This window comes from Bufo gargarizans, chromosome 5, assembly GCF_014858855.1.
Source record: "Bufo gargarizans isolate SCDJY-AF-19 chromosome 5, ASM1485885v1, whole genome shotgun sequence".
Taxonomy (NCBI): Eukaryota; Metazoa; Chordata; class Amphibia; order Anura; family Bufonidae; genus Bufo; species Bufo gargarizans.
The window spans coordinates 109,432,504-109,445,994 of NC_058084.1; the positions used below are offsets into that span (position 1 = coordinate 109,432,504).

At 45.9% G+C, this 13,491-nt stretch overlaps 1 protein-coding gene across 1 annotated transcript in view; it reads left to right on the forward strand.

Annotated features, from left to right (window-relative positions):
* The first annotated feature begins 949 nt into the window (after window positions 1-949).
* The window catches only part of GGH (gamma-glutamyl hydrolase), a 31,792-nt gene continuing 19,250 nt past the window's right edge, over window positions 950-13,491 (forward strand). The window contains exons 1-2 of the mRNA XM_044294169.1: window positions 950-1,353; window positions 13,270-13,384. Coding sequence (XP_044150104.1) covers window positions 1,095-1,353; window positions 13,270-13,384 — 374 coding nt within the window. The 5' untranslated portion in view covers window positions 950-1,094. The remainder of the gene's footprint in view (window positions 1,354-13,269; window positions 13,385-13,491) is intronic.

Here is a 13,491-nt window from a genome sequence, read left to right on the forward strand (position 1 = left end):
AGATAAAGGCAGGTGTCACCTCTGGGACCTGCACCTATCTCCAGAATGGGCTCCCGAAAAGGAAGGAGAGCGTCATAGTAACGAACAGAGTTTGCACTGCCCAAGCATGTCCACTGCATCATTCCCTTTATATTGGACTGCCGAGATAGCAGAGCCAGTGCTCGGCCATTTTCGACAGTCCCATAGAAATGAATGGAAGGCGGCTGCTCTCCACTCACTTTGAGGGTCCCGTTCTGGAGACGGGTGTGGGTCCTGGAGTTGAGACCTGCACCCATCTGACATTGGTGGTGTATCTTAGTGATATGCCGCCAATGTCATAGATGGGACAACCCCCTTAGGGCTCATGCACACAAACGTGTGTGGCCCATGCCCGTATTGAGGTCCGGTATATACGGGCACTAGCCATGTGCGCTCAGTATCACAGATGCGGACCCATTCACTTGCATGGGTCCGCAATCTGCAAGATACGGAGCTGCGGCACAGAACGGAAGCCCACAGAAGCACTACAGAGCGCTTCCGTGGGATTTCAGTCCGTGCCTCCGCACCGCAAAAAAATAGAACATGGAAAAAAAAAACATGTTCTGATTTTTGCGGTGTGGACTGAATCTTGCAGATTGTGGACCCATTCAAGTAAATGGGTTCACATTCACAAACAGCAGCCACGTGGGTGGTGCCCGTGCCCATAAGTCCTTAAGTAAAAATGTAGTTTTTGGTAAAAGTCTATTGGGGTCATTTATCATACTGGTATAAAGCAGAACTGGCTTAGTTGCCCATAGCAACCAACCAGATTCCAATGTAAATTTTCCAAAAAAGCTATCAAAAATGAAAGGTGGAATCTAATTGGCTGCTATGGGCAACTACGCCCGTTCTACTTTACACCAGTTTACTAACTCTCCCCTTCTGTGTGCTGGGAGAGGGCCCGTGTCCAGCACTGACTATTACTGCGGCCGGGGACCACTGATGCTGGCCCTGAAGGGGCGGGCAGGGCTATGTAATGGAGGGTGGGTAGAATATCTGCGTGGCCCTCACAAGCAGGAAGTGGCCGTGCGGTCCTCCATTTCTCTTCCTCGTTCCTGACAGGGACAGGCTCGCTGATGCAATGCAGGATTTTCGGCTGTGACTCCGGGAGGAGGAGCAGGGGATGCCGCAGACTGGTGGCGGGCTGCCTCCCCCTCCCCTGTAGTCAGTACAGGCCGCTGACCAGAAGGGACTGGCTCATCAGGTGCCCGGCTGTCATCATGGGCACAGCTGCTGCACTGGGGCTGCTCACCACTCTGCTGCTGCTCACCAGTACGACATGGGGGTCCTCCATAAAGAGCCCCCCGCGCCCCCTCAATGACAGGCCGGTCATAGGTAAGACCTGCTGTTTAGAAGGGAGTCATGGGGCGTATACAGGGAGCAGTGGTGGGATCATGTGTATATGGGGCTGTATACAGGGAGCAGTGGTGGGATCATGTGTATATGGGGCTGTATACGGGGAGCAGTGGTGGGATCGTGTGTATATGGGGCTGTATAGAGGGAGCAGTGGTGGGATCATGTGTATATGGGGTGTATACAGGGAGCAGTGGTGGGATCATGTGTATATGGGGTGTATACAGGGAGCAGTGGTGGGATCATGTGTATATGGGGCTGTATACAGGGAGCAGTGGTGGGATCGTGTGTATATGGGGCTGTATACGGGGAGCAGTGGTGGGATCGTGTGTATATGGGGCTGTATACAGGGAGCAGTGGTGGGATCGTGTGTATATGGGGCTGTATACGGGGAGCAGTGGTGGGATCGTGTGTATATGGGGCTGTATACAGGGAGCAGTGGTGGGATCATGTGTATATGGGGCTGTATAGAGGGACCAGTGGTGGGATCATGTGTATATGGGGTGTATACAGGGAGCAGTGGTGGGATCGTGTGTATATGGGGCTGTATAGAGGGACCAGTGGTGGGATCATGTGTATATGGGGTGTATACAGGGAGCAGTGGTGGGATCATGTGTATATGGGGTGTATACAGGGAGCAGTGGTGGGATCATGTGTATATGGGGCTGTATACAGGGAGCAGTGGTGGGATCGTGTGTATATGGGGCTGTATACGGGGAGCAGTGGTGGGATCGTGTGTATATGGGGCTGTATACAGGGAGCAGTGGTGGGATCGTGTGTATATGGGGCTGTATACGGGGAGCAGTGGTGGGATCGTGTGTATATGGGGCTGTATACAGGGAGCAGCGGTGGGATCATGTGTATATTGGGCTTTATACAGGGAGCAGCGGTGGGATCATGTGTATATGGGGCTGTATACAGGGACTAGCGGTGGGATTGTGTGTATATATATATATATATATATATATATATATATATATATATATATATATATATATATATATATATATATATCTGTATACAGGGAGCAGTGGTGGGATCATAGATATTCTGTATATATGGTATACTTTACTTGTATAGCACACAGCACCTTGATGATTGGAGATCAGGCATGCTCAACCTGCGGCCCTCCAGCTGTTGCAAAACTACAACTCCCATCATTCCCGGACAGCCTACAGAAGGGCATGGTGGGAGTTGTAGTTTTACAACAGCTGGATGGCCGCAGGTTGAGTTGAGCATGCCTGTTGTAGATATACATAGGACATGTCCTGTCTGTGTGCGGTATCTGAGGGTCTTGTATTAGAAGGGTCTGTACTCTTATTACCCGTGCTTCATATGGCTGGGGTAGATTTATAGGAAGCGCTTGTATGGATCCTGGGTAGATCTTTTCTGCTCTATTAGAGACTGTTAGGGTAAAATCTAGTTTAATCCTTAAAGGGGGTTTTCTCATCTCGGACATTGGTGGTAAATCTCTGAGATATTCCATCAAGGTCACATAGGTGCCAGTCCCACCTCTGGGGCCCACTTCTATCTCCAGAACGGACCACCCCAATTGAAGTAGGGCGCGTGCGCAGGTGCTTTCCATTCACCTCTGTGGGATTGCCAGAAATAACAAGTCAGCGCTGAGGTGCCATGGCCAGTCACTACGGCTGTAGAGTCACCCATCGCTCCTTCCGATGCCACCATTTCTACCCCCTGAGTGTAATCGTCTGTTGTTGCAACCAAAAGTAATATGAGTGGAGGCGAATTATAAAAAGTAGCACAAAGGTATCGTAGATGTGTAACCAATCAGATTCTCGTAGGCCCATTTGTAAAATGAAAGCAGTTAACTAATTGGTTGCTATGGTAACAGGCCCCCTCCCCCCAGATTAATTGATTTTGTTGTTCAGAGAGGTCAGAAGGTGGGACGTCTGCCAATCGCTGGAGTCTCCATTGATCGCCTTTCTTTGTCCTCCGTGGGCCTTGCTTTGAATATATCCTGACCGCGGACATGGTCACATACTTACTACAAGATAAGTCCATCACGTTCACGAAGAGCGAGTTTTTTTCTTTAGTTTTTGTAATGTAGCATAGATAAGACGCTGACCACGTGATCCATCAGTCCCTTAATACGGGTGCCTTGAGTACGGCATGGGAAACCAAAAACCGCGTAAGTCAATGGTGCCTGATCCGGTTTCTTCATTTCCAATATAATACAACCGGATCCATTCTGAACGGATGCAGCCGGTGGTATTACCATAACGGAAGCTTTTGTTCAGTAATTTTTGAGATCCCATGCCAGATCTCAAAACCGGGCAGCAAAAAGGCAGACGGCATTTTCGGATCCGCAATACATGGGCCCCGTTCCGTGTGCATTCCGCACATTCATTTCAATGGGTTCGGAGATGCGGAATGGAAGCACGTAACGGAACACTACGGAGTGCTTTCTGGGGTTCCGTTCCGTGCCTCCACACTGCAAAAAGATAGAACATGCTCTATCTTTTTGTGGAACGGAGGGATCACGGACCCAATCAAGTGAATGCGACTGCGATCCCCATGCGCCTGCCCCACAGACGGTGCCCGTGCATTACGGACCACAATTTGCAGTCCACAGCACGGGCTTCACACGTTCGTGTGTACGAGCCCTAATACAGTACCAGCAAAGTGTATGAGATTAGACATCTTACGTACGCTTTGCTTTTATTTGCAGTTCGCACTCGTGCAGGTAGCTGAAAAGGGAATCTGTCACCAGAGACCTCCCTCTCACAGACAAACATTGTTTTTCTTCTCCGTTCCCGAGGTAGGCCCCATTCACACGTCCTCTATTTCGTTCCGTATTTTGCACTTCCGGGTCCGCAATTCCGTTCCCGAAAAAAATAGAACATGTCCTATTCTTGTTAGCAAATTGCGGACAAGATTAGGCATTTTCTATTAGGTGCCGGAACGTTGCCGGTGTCCGTGTGTTGTGGATCCGCAAAACACTTGCAGATGTGTGAATGGGGCCTTAGAATTCTTTTTCTTAATATGTATTAGGCCTTTGGTGCAACGAGGGCTCTTGTTGCACCCAAGCTCCACTCATTTTACTCCGTCGTCGTTTTTGATTGTCAAGGCCCGGCAGTTCCGAAGCGGCCCGGGAGGGACTGGCCATAGAAAGGAGTGGGTGCAGTAAGAGCAATGGCAGCGCCTTCATTGCTCCAAAGGCCTAATTTGCGTATTAAGGAAATTATCAAATCTTAGAAACAGCATTTGAATCAAGTGAACTGCAGTTATGGGTCTGTGATGGGGAGGTCGCTGGTGAAAGATTCCTTTTAAAATGATACATGGAAGGATTGGACCATCTGTTGTGCTTGACGTGGCGAACTAGGTCCAGTCACTTGACGGCACACATTTCTGGTTCTGTCTGCTAGACAACATACGAAACTTGTGTGATTTCATTGCTAAAGGATGTAGGCACTTCCACTTGCATCAGAAGACGTTCTACTGGAAGATCCACCTCAACCAGAAGTAAATATGTGTGATTCATTGTGGTGGAAGCCAGCTTAGGCTACTTTCACACTTGCGTCAGAGGATTTCGGCAGGCAGTTCCGTCGCTGGAACTGCCTGCCGGATCCAGCAATCCGGACGCAAACTGATGGCATTTGTCAGACAGATCCAAATGCATTGAAATACCGGATCCGTCCCTCCGGTGTCATCCGGAAAAACGAATCCGGTACTTATCTTTTTCACATTTTTAAAGGTCTGTGCATGCGCGGACCGGTAGAACGGATCCATCAATGCGGCAATTTTAATACTAATACATTCCCTAAACAGGTCCTATTCAGAACTCCTCTCGATGACTTATTTTTTCCACCGACACCTAGTCGACAGGAATTCTTACCTGGGGTATAAATAGACGTGGCGCGGTAGATTTATCTATGATTTCCCCATTAACTTTCACCTAAATGTATGTTTTGAAAAATGTATTTGGGAGAAAAAAGATGCAAATTGGTGTTTTACTACTTTTACACAACAAAATATTTTCTTCAAAAAAAGTCCCAAGACCCATGAGCTTTTTCTTTTTCTTTCAATAGAGCTGTGTAAAGCCGGGTTCACACATGACTGGATAGCTGCACTGCAGGTTTTCGCACGGCAAATCCGCAGCGTTGTACAGTACCAGCAAAGTAGATGGGAATTTCTCAATTCTCATCCACATGTTGTTAAAAAATAAATAAAAATACAGCGGAAAATGCGCCTTTTCAAAGGAGAAGGTGAAATCCGCTGGCTTTTACGTGTCAAACATATGTAATACATGTGTTTTTGCGCTAGACTTTGTCATTTATGAACCCAGCCTTAGGCCTCATTCACATTTCCATTTTTCATGGATGTGTGCTGTCCGTATAAATGACTGATATGTCGACTTTCCACACCGGTCAGTGGGTTGTGTTTGGTATTCCAACTCGGCTCTATTAAAGTGAATGGAGTTGAGCTGCAATACCATCTACTACCTGTAGACTTATATGGTGCTGTTTTTGGAAGAAAGGAGCCCTATTTTTGTAATTCTTGACAACCCCTTGTATTTCATTCAGATCCCCTCTATTTTCAGCAGCTTAGCCATGGCGTAATGCTGAAAGGGGTCCAGGAGAACCCCACCCAAAAGGACCTATGAAGAGATCTGTACTTAAAGGGGTTCTTTTAAACTGATGATCTGTCGGGGTCTGACACCCGGGGCCCCTGCCCATCAGCTGTTTGAGAAGGCAGCGGCGCTGGCAGTAGCGCCGCGGCCTTCACGCTGTTTGACGTCACGACTAGTATCACTGTCCTGGGCGCGGCTAAGCTCCATTCAAGTGAACAAAGCTTAGCCTCTCCTGGCCTGAGGGAAACAGAGAGAACGCCTTCTCAAACAGCTGATCGGTGGGCGTCCCGGGTGTCGGACCCCCGCCGATCAGATGCTGATGATCTATCCAGAGGATAGATCATAACTTTAAAAGAACTGCAGAACCCCTTTAACTGCTTCTAGCCACTCTATTCCGGCCCCGTGGCTCCTAGGCTGTCTTCGCTGGAATTTGCGTTCTGTTCCGATCGGCTTCCTCACAGTTTGGGTCATGTGCACCTTGGCAGCCAATAACTGGCCTCAGTGGTGACGTATCCTGAAGTGGCACATCACTGCTGGATCACATGCCGCTTAGAGACACGTCATCGCTGTGGCCAGCCTCAGACCAGGGTTCAGAAGCAAATAACCCCATATGTGAAGAAGTTGACAAGCGGGGATCAGAGGTCTGGTGAAGACAGCCCAGGAGGCACAGGGCCGGAACGGAGCAGATAAGTATTGATCTCCTCATTGGTCCTGCTGGGCGAAGAGGGGGATTTTAATAAAAATCCTGAACAACCCCTTTAACAACTTTGTAGGTTATTTATTAAGACCAGCGTTTTAGACAGTGGTCTTAATAAAGTCCCTGCTCTGGTGGTGGATCACCGAAGTTATGTAGAGGCGGCAACTTTGTTAATTTTTTTAGACCTGGTGTGAGCGGGTAGAAGTGACTAACCATTGTGCCGCAATCTGTGCCTGAAATATTACTAATATAGGCGTATTTCAGGTTAATAAATGAACTCCTTTGCAGACGAGCAATGGGGGAAATGTCTTGGTATACAGTAGCCTGGCATCTGACCTGATACGCACAGGTTTTGTTCGTTTATTTATTTATTCATTTATTTAAATTCTTTTGTGTGTTTAGTGTTCATTGAACTGTGGGCAGTCCGTAAAACATTTTTGGTTGTTTATTTTACATACGTTTTTGTGAAGAAACCTTTATCAATGTGCATGTATTGGGCTTGAAGGGAATCTTAACATTGGCTCTGTGCCCTCTAGTCTGAGATTCCCAGTATCGGCACTATTGTAACCAGTACACTGTGAATAATATGTCTGAACTATTTTCTGTAATTGTATGTTGGTTCTCCAGGGACAGGTTTATTTTTCCATGAATTATACAGCTTGGCACACATAGTTCCAGTTAGTGTTGGAACAATCTAGCAATTGTCCGACTAGTCATCATTCATTTGCGCAAATAGCTCGGCCCTGCTTGACGTACAACTGTTATCCAGCATTGCCTTAAGCAAACATGCTAGATGTTAATTCTATTTAGTACCTTAATGTTGTATTACTCATTTTACTGTGTGACTAAAAAAATCTGATTTTCATTTTAATGATATCAAGAAATTTGGTTGTCTATGCCTCCATCTTGTGAATTTGCTTATATATATACACACACACACAGTACAGACCAAAAGTTTGGACACACCTTCTCATTCAAAGAGTTTTCTTTATTTTCATGACTATGAAAATTGTAGATTCACACTGAAGGCATCAAAACTATGAATTAACACATATGGAATTATATACATAACAAAAAAGTGTGAAACAACTGAAAATATGTCATATTCTAGGTTCTTCAAAGTAGCCACCTTTTGCTTTGATTATTGCTTTGCACCACTCTTGGCATTCTCCTGATGATCTTCAAGAGGTAGTCGCCTGAAATGGTTTTCACTTCACAGGTGTGCCCTGTCAGGTTTAATAAGTGGGATTTCTTGCCTTATAAATGGGGTTGGGACCATCAGTTGTGTTGTGGAGAAGTCAGGTGGATACACCGCTGATAGTCTTACTGAATAGACTTTGAATTTTCATTATGGCAAGAAAAAAGCAGCTAAGTAAAGAAAAACGAGTGGCCATCATTACTTTAAGAAATGAAGGTCAGTCAGTCCGAAAAATTGGGAAAACTTTGAAAGTGTCCCCAAGTGCAGTCACAAAAACCATCAAGCGCTACAAAGAAACTGGCTCCCATGCGGACCGCCCCAGGAAAGGAAGACCAAGAGTCACCTCTGCTGCGGAGGATAAGTTCATCCGAGTCACTAGACTCAGAAATCGCAGGTTAACAGCAGCTCAGATTAGAGACCAGGTCAATGCCACACAGAGTTCTAGCAGCAGACACATCTCTAGAACAACTGTTAAGAGGAGACTGTGTGAATCAGGCCTTCATGGTAGAATATCTGCTAGGAAACCACTGCTAAGGACAGGCAACAAGCAGAAGGGACTTGTTTGGGCTAAAGAACACAAGGAATGGACATTAGACCAGTGGAAATCTGTGCTTTGGTCTGATGAGTCCAAACTTGAGATCTTTGGTTCCAACAACCGTGTCTTTGGGCGACCCAGAAAAGGTGAACGGATGGACTCTACATGCCTGGTTCCCACCATGTAGCATAGAGGAGGAGGTGTGATGGTGTGGGGGTGCTTTGCTGGTGACACTGTTGGGGATTTATTCAAAATTGAAGGCATACTGAACCAGCATGGCTACCACAGCATCTTGCAGCGGCATGCTATTCCATCCGGTTTGCGTTTAGTTGGACCATCATTTTTTTTTTCAACAGGACAATGACCCCAAACACACCTCAAGGCTGTGTAAGGGCTATTTGACCATGAAGGAGAGTGATGGGCTTCTGCGCCAGATGACCTGGCCTCCACAGTCACCGGACCTGAACCCAATTGAGATGATTTGGGGTGAGCTGGACCGCAGAGTGAAGGCAAAAGGGCCAACAAGTGCTAAGCATCTCTGGGAATTCCTTCAAGACTGTTGGAAGACCATTTCAGGTGACTACCTCTTGAAGCTCATCAAGAGAATGCCAAGAGTGTGCAAAGCAGTAATCAAAGCAAAAGGTGGCTACTTTGAAGAACCTAGAATATGACATATTTTCAGTTGTTTCACACTTTTTTGTTATGTATATAATTCCACATGTGTTAATTCATAGTTTTGATGCCTTCAGTGTGAATCTACAATTGTCATAGTCATGAAAATAAAGAAAACTCTTTGAATGAGAAGGTGTGTCCAAACTTTTGGTCTGTACTGTATATTTATAAACAATTTTTGTCTAAAAGTCATTTTTGCAATAGAGTTTTAGTAAAAATGTTAAACTGTTTGGCAGCTGTAGTTTTTTCACAATGCATAGCAGGCTGCAGAATACCATTCACAGTAAACTCTGTATATCAGAATTATATATGACTAAATACAGGTTAAACTTTGATCTGGTTGTAAATCGGCTTAGAAGATCTTTCAGAAGAGGAGAGAGAGAGAGGGACCCGAGACTATCTTTACTCAGTAAAGCCTTCAGCCCTGAGTCTGTACAGCTGAAGGGGTTAAGAATCCAGGGAGAGAGCAGACGGCAGTGCAGGGGGCGTGGCCAGCACTGTGACGTTTTGTGTACAGACTCATATCTGATCTCTCAGGCTTGTACACGAAACATTATCAGAGCAGGGAGAGCAGCTGACATCACAGGTCATGTGACCCTCGGTGAAATCTGAGAAAGCAGCAACTGCAGATAAAGAAAGTGAATTGTAAAATCCTTACATTTGCTTAGTTAGAAACATACAAAAAAATGATTCAGACAACCCTTTTAAGGGCTTTGTACTAGGGATCGACCGATATAGATTTTTTTTTAGGGCCGATACCGATAATTTGTGAACTTTCAGGCCGATAGCCGATAATTTATACCGATATTCTGGGAATTTTTTTTTTTGAAAAAAATAAATAAAAAATTCCCTCAAATCTGCTGAAAATTAATGTTTATGGTTAATGTGTAGTTTTTTATTTTTTTGTAAATCTTTTTTTTCATTTATACTTAATATTTTGGTGTTTTATTTGTGTAACTTTTTTTTTTTTTTTTTACTAACTTTTAGCCCCCTTAGAGATCTATCAGGGTGAATAGGAGCTCACACTGTCCCTGCTGCTCTGTGCTTTGTCCACACAGCAGCATGGAGCTTACTATGACAGCCAGGGCTTCAATAGCGTCCTGGCTGCCATGGTAACCGATCGGAGCCCCAGCACTGGGGGGGGCTTGGGGGGGAGGCGCACTGCGCTGCCAATGCTTAATACTGGGGGGGAAGGGGGGGCGCACTGCGCCACCAATGTCTAATACTGGGGTTGGGGGGGGCGCACTGCGCCACCAATAAAGATTAAAGGGGTTGTCCAAGTTATATTTATTGATGACCTATCCCCAGGATAGGTCATCAATATCAGATTGGCGGGGGTCCGACACCCGGCACCCTCTCCTATCGGCTGTTTGAAGAGGAGACTCGCACGGTGTCAGCGCTGCCTCCTCTTCACTGTTTACCTTCTAGCTGTTGCATCTGCAGTGGTGAGCAGGTGTAATTACACCCAAGCCGTCCTATTGAAATGAATGGGACGGCTTGGGTGTAATTACACCTGCTCACCACTGCAGATGCAACGGCTAGAAGGTAAACAGTGAAGAGGAGGCAGCGCTGACACCGTGCGAGTCTCCTCTTCAAACAGCTGATCGGAGAGGGTGCCGGGTGTCGGACCCCCTCCGATCTGATATTGATGACCTATCCTGGGGATAGGTCATCAATAAATATAACTTGGACAACCCCTCTCTCATTTATTCATATACAGGAGAGCTGGCTGCAGAATCACATAGCCGGCTCCCGACCTCTATGAGCAGTAGCTGCGATCCGCGGCACCTGAGGGGTTAACTACCGCAGATCGCAGCTACCGCTCATAGAGGTCGGGAGCCGGCTATGTGATTCTGCAGCTCCCGTCTCCTGTATATGAATAAATGAGAGATTAAGCTTCATTGGTGGCGCAGTGGCCACAGCCCCTCCCCTCCTCTTGTCCCCTGTCCTTTCATTAGCGGCAGCATAGGGGGAGGAGACACTCCTTCCTTCTCCCCTGCTGCTAAGGGGAACACGGAGAGCGCTGTCAGCAGCGCGATCTGTGTTCCCCATACGCTATCGGAATATCGGCAAAATAAATGCTGATACCGATAGCGTTCAAAATCCTGAATATCGGCCGATAATATCGGTAAATCCGATATTCGGTCGATCCCTACTTTGTACACCTTTTGGGGACGATTTTTTTATGATTGCATTTTACTCATATGGGGCTAAAAATAATTTTTTCAATTGGTCTTCCGTCACAAAGGGTTAACTGTTTTCTAGCTGTGTGCATCCTACTTACACTTTGTCCCAGGTCATCTAATAACCCTTATCTCTAAATTACTAAGAGGTGAGTTAAAATCTGAGCTATAATGAGTGTTTTATAATATCAGAGGGCAGAGATAAAGAGCCTGTCAGCTCCCTGTCTGACGGAAAAGAGAAAATTCAGATCCTGCTAGTAGACCATCTCGGCTCTGTACAGAGAAAAGGACTCCATATTTTTAATAAAGACCAATTTAACAAATGATTTTTAGCTCATAATGAGTATGATGCACTAATTCAAAAAAATTGTTCACAAAGTTGTACATAGCCTTTAAAGAGTCACATCGTTTTCATAAGTTTTGATATGTCAGAGACGACGCAAAGGTTTTGAGCGATCGCTAGAAAGAGGGGAGTAACCCTACTGATATCGCACAGTGAGACGGCCCATAGAGTTTTGATTGAGTCTGTCTCGCTTCTCTCTGCTTGTTCTAGTGATCTATGGGGGTCTCGGCACTTGTGCCCCCACCAATCAAAACCTTTGATATGACTCTGACAGTCAGAGTATATAGGTTGTCTGTGCTGAAAAATACAGAGGGAATATCTGTGATCATTGCAGAACCAACCAAATATATCTAAAACACTAAAGTTCAGTAGGCTTATTTCGAAGACATTATTTTTACACTAGTGCAGTTTAACAAAGGTAGTAATTGATCCTTCTGGTATTTTTTTTAATCTAAGTTTAAATAGAAAAGCCAAATCGCTGGTAATATACTTAATAAATGCCCCTTTACACGGCTGTCTGACCAGGCAATTATCAGAAATGAACCATCCATTCCTGATAATTGCCTTCTTGTACAAGGGGGTGAGAGCTGCCTTTACATGCAGAAATTGCCTCCTATGTTTGTTTCTGGGCAGCAGAGCGCTGTTTAGACAGGACAATCTGCTGCGCAGAAAGGATGATTTAGGTGCCGTATTAATGATGCTTTCACTGAATGAACACACATTTTCTAGTTAATCAGGTGATTGTCAGCTTCTTTACATGGGCCATTATAGGATGAATGTTTGTTCTATCCTACCATATGATGTTGTACTGTCTCCCCCCCCCCAGCTGTGATAGTGAAGGTCAGTGTCAGCAGTGTAAACATATAGATTTGTCATCCTTAGTTAGGATTATAGGAGGTGGTGGTCATGTAATGGGCTCACGTGACCATTTCCTTGGTCCCGTTCCTGGCTTTTAGTATTTCAGCGCAGGCGCTCAACAGCTAGTACTCTCTACTTGTGCAGGAAGCATCCTCTTGCCTTTTTAGGCCCTGCACTAAAGTACTGGAAGCCAGGACCAGCCCGAGGAAGTGGTCATGTGAGCATCCTGTGGACGCAGAGGATGCCTGGTCTTTCTGTTTACACCTCTGATCCAGGTCATTCGGAGCCTTCAGTGCTAGGGGGGACCTACAGTCATGTGCTTGCGCTGAGCAAACACACTGTTTGTGACACTTTTAGAAAATTAAGCCTAAATTGGCCAAAGCCCTTTGATGATCAACCATTGAGAATGCTCTTTAGGGCTCATGCACAGGAACGTGTGCGGCGCGGGTCCGCAATATATGGTCATTGGACATGTGCGCTCCGTATCACGGAGGTGGACCCATTCACTTGAATGGGTCTGCAAGATATGGAGCGAATACACGGAGCAGGAGCCCATGGAAGCACGATGGAGTGCTTTCATGGGATTTCAGTCCGTGACTCCTCACCGCAAAAAAAAATAGAATGCGATGCGACCCATTAAAGTGAATAGGTCCACAAATGACGGGCACACGGCTGGTGCCTGTGCATTGCGGACCACTATTGCAGACACAAATGTTCGTGTGCCTGAGCCCTTACACATATAACCAGTTAGATAAGTGCTGGGTGATATGATAATGTATTGATGGCAATGTCCTAACCTATTTCTGGTTTAATTCTCCTAGGCATTCTGTCACAGGAGACACACTTTGGCAACCTGCTATCTTTAGGCCATTCCTACATTGCTGCTTCTTATGTCAAGACGCTCGAGTCAGCTGGAGCAAGAGTAATCCCCATAATGTAAGCAGAAAGCATTGAAAGATGGAAAGCTGCCTGACCTTTAGGACTCCTACTAGAATTGGGCTTTTCCTTTCATTTACACATTATATTGACATGGAACGTGTTGT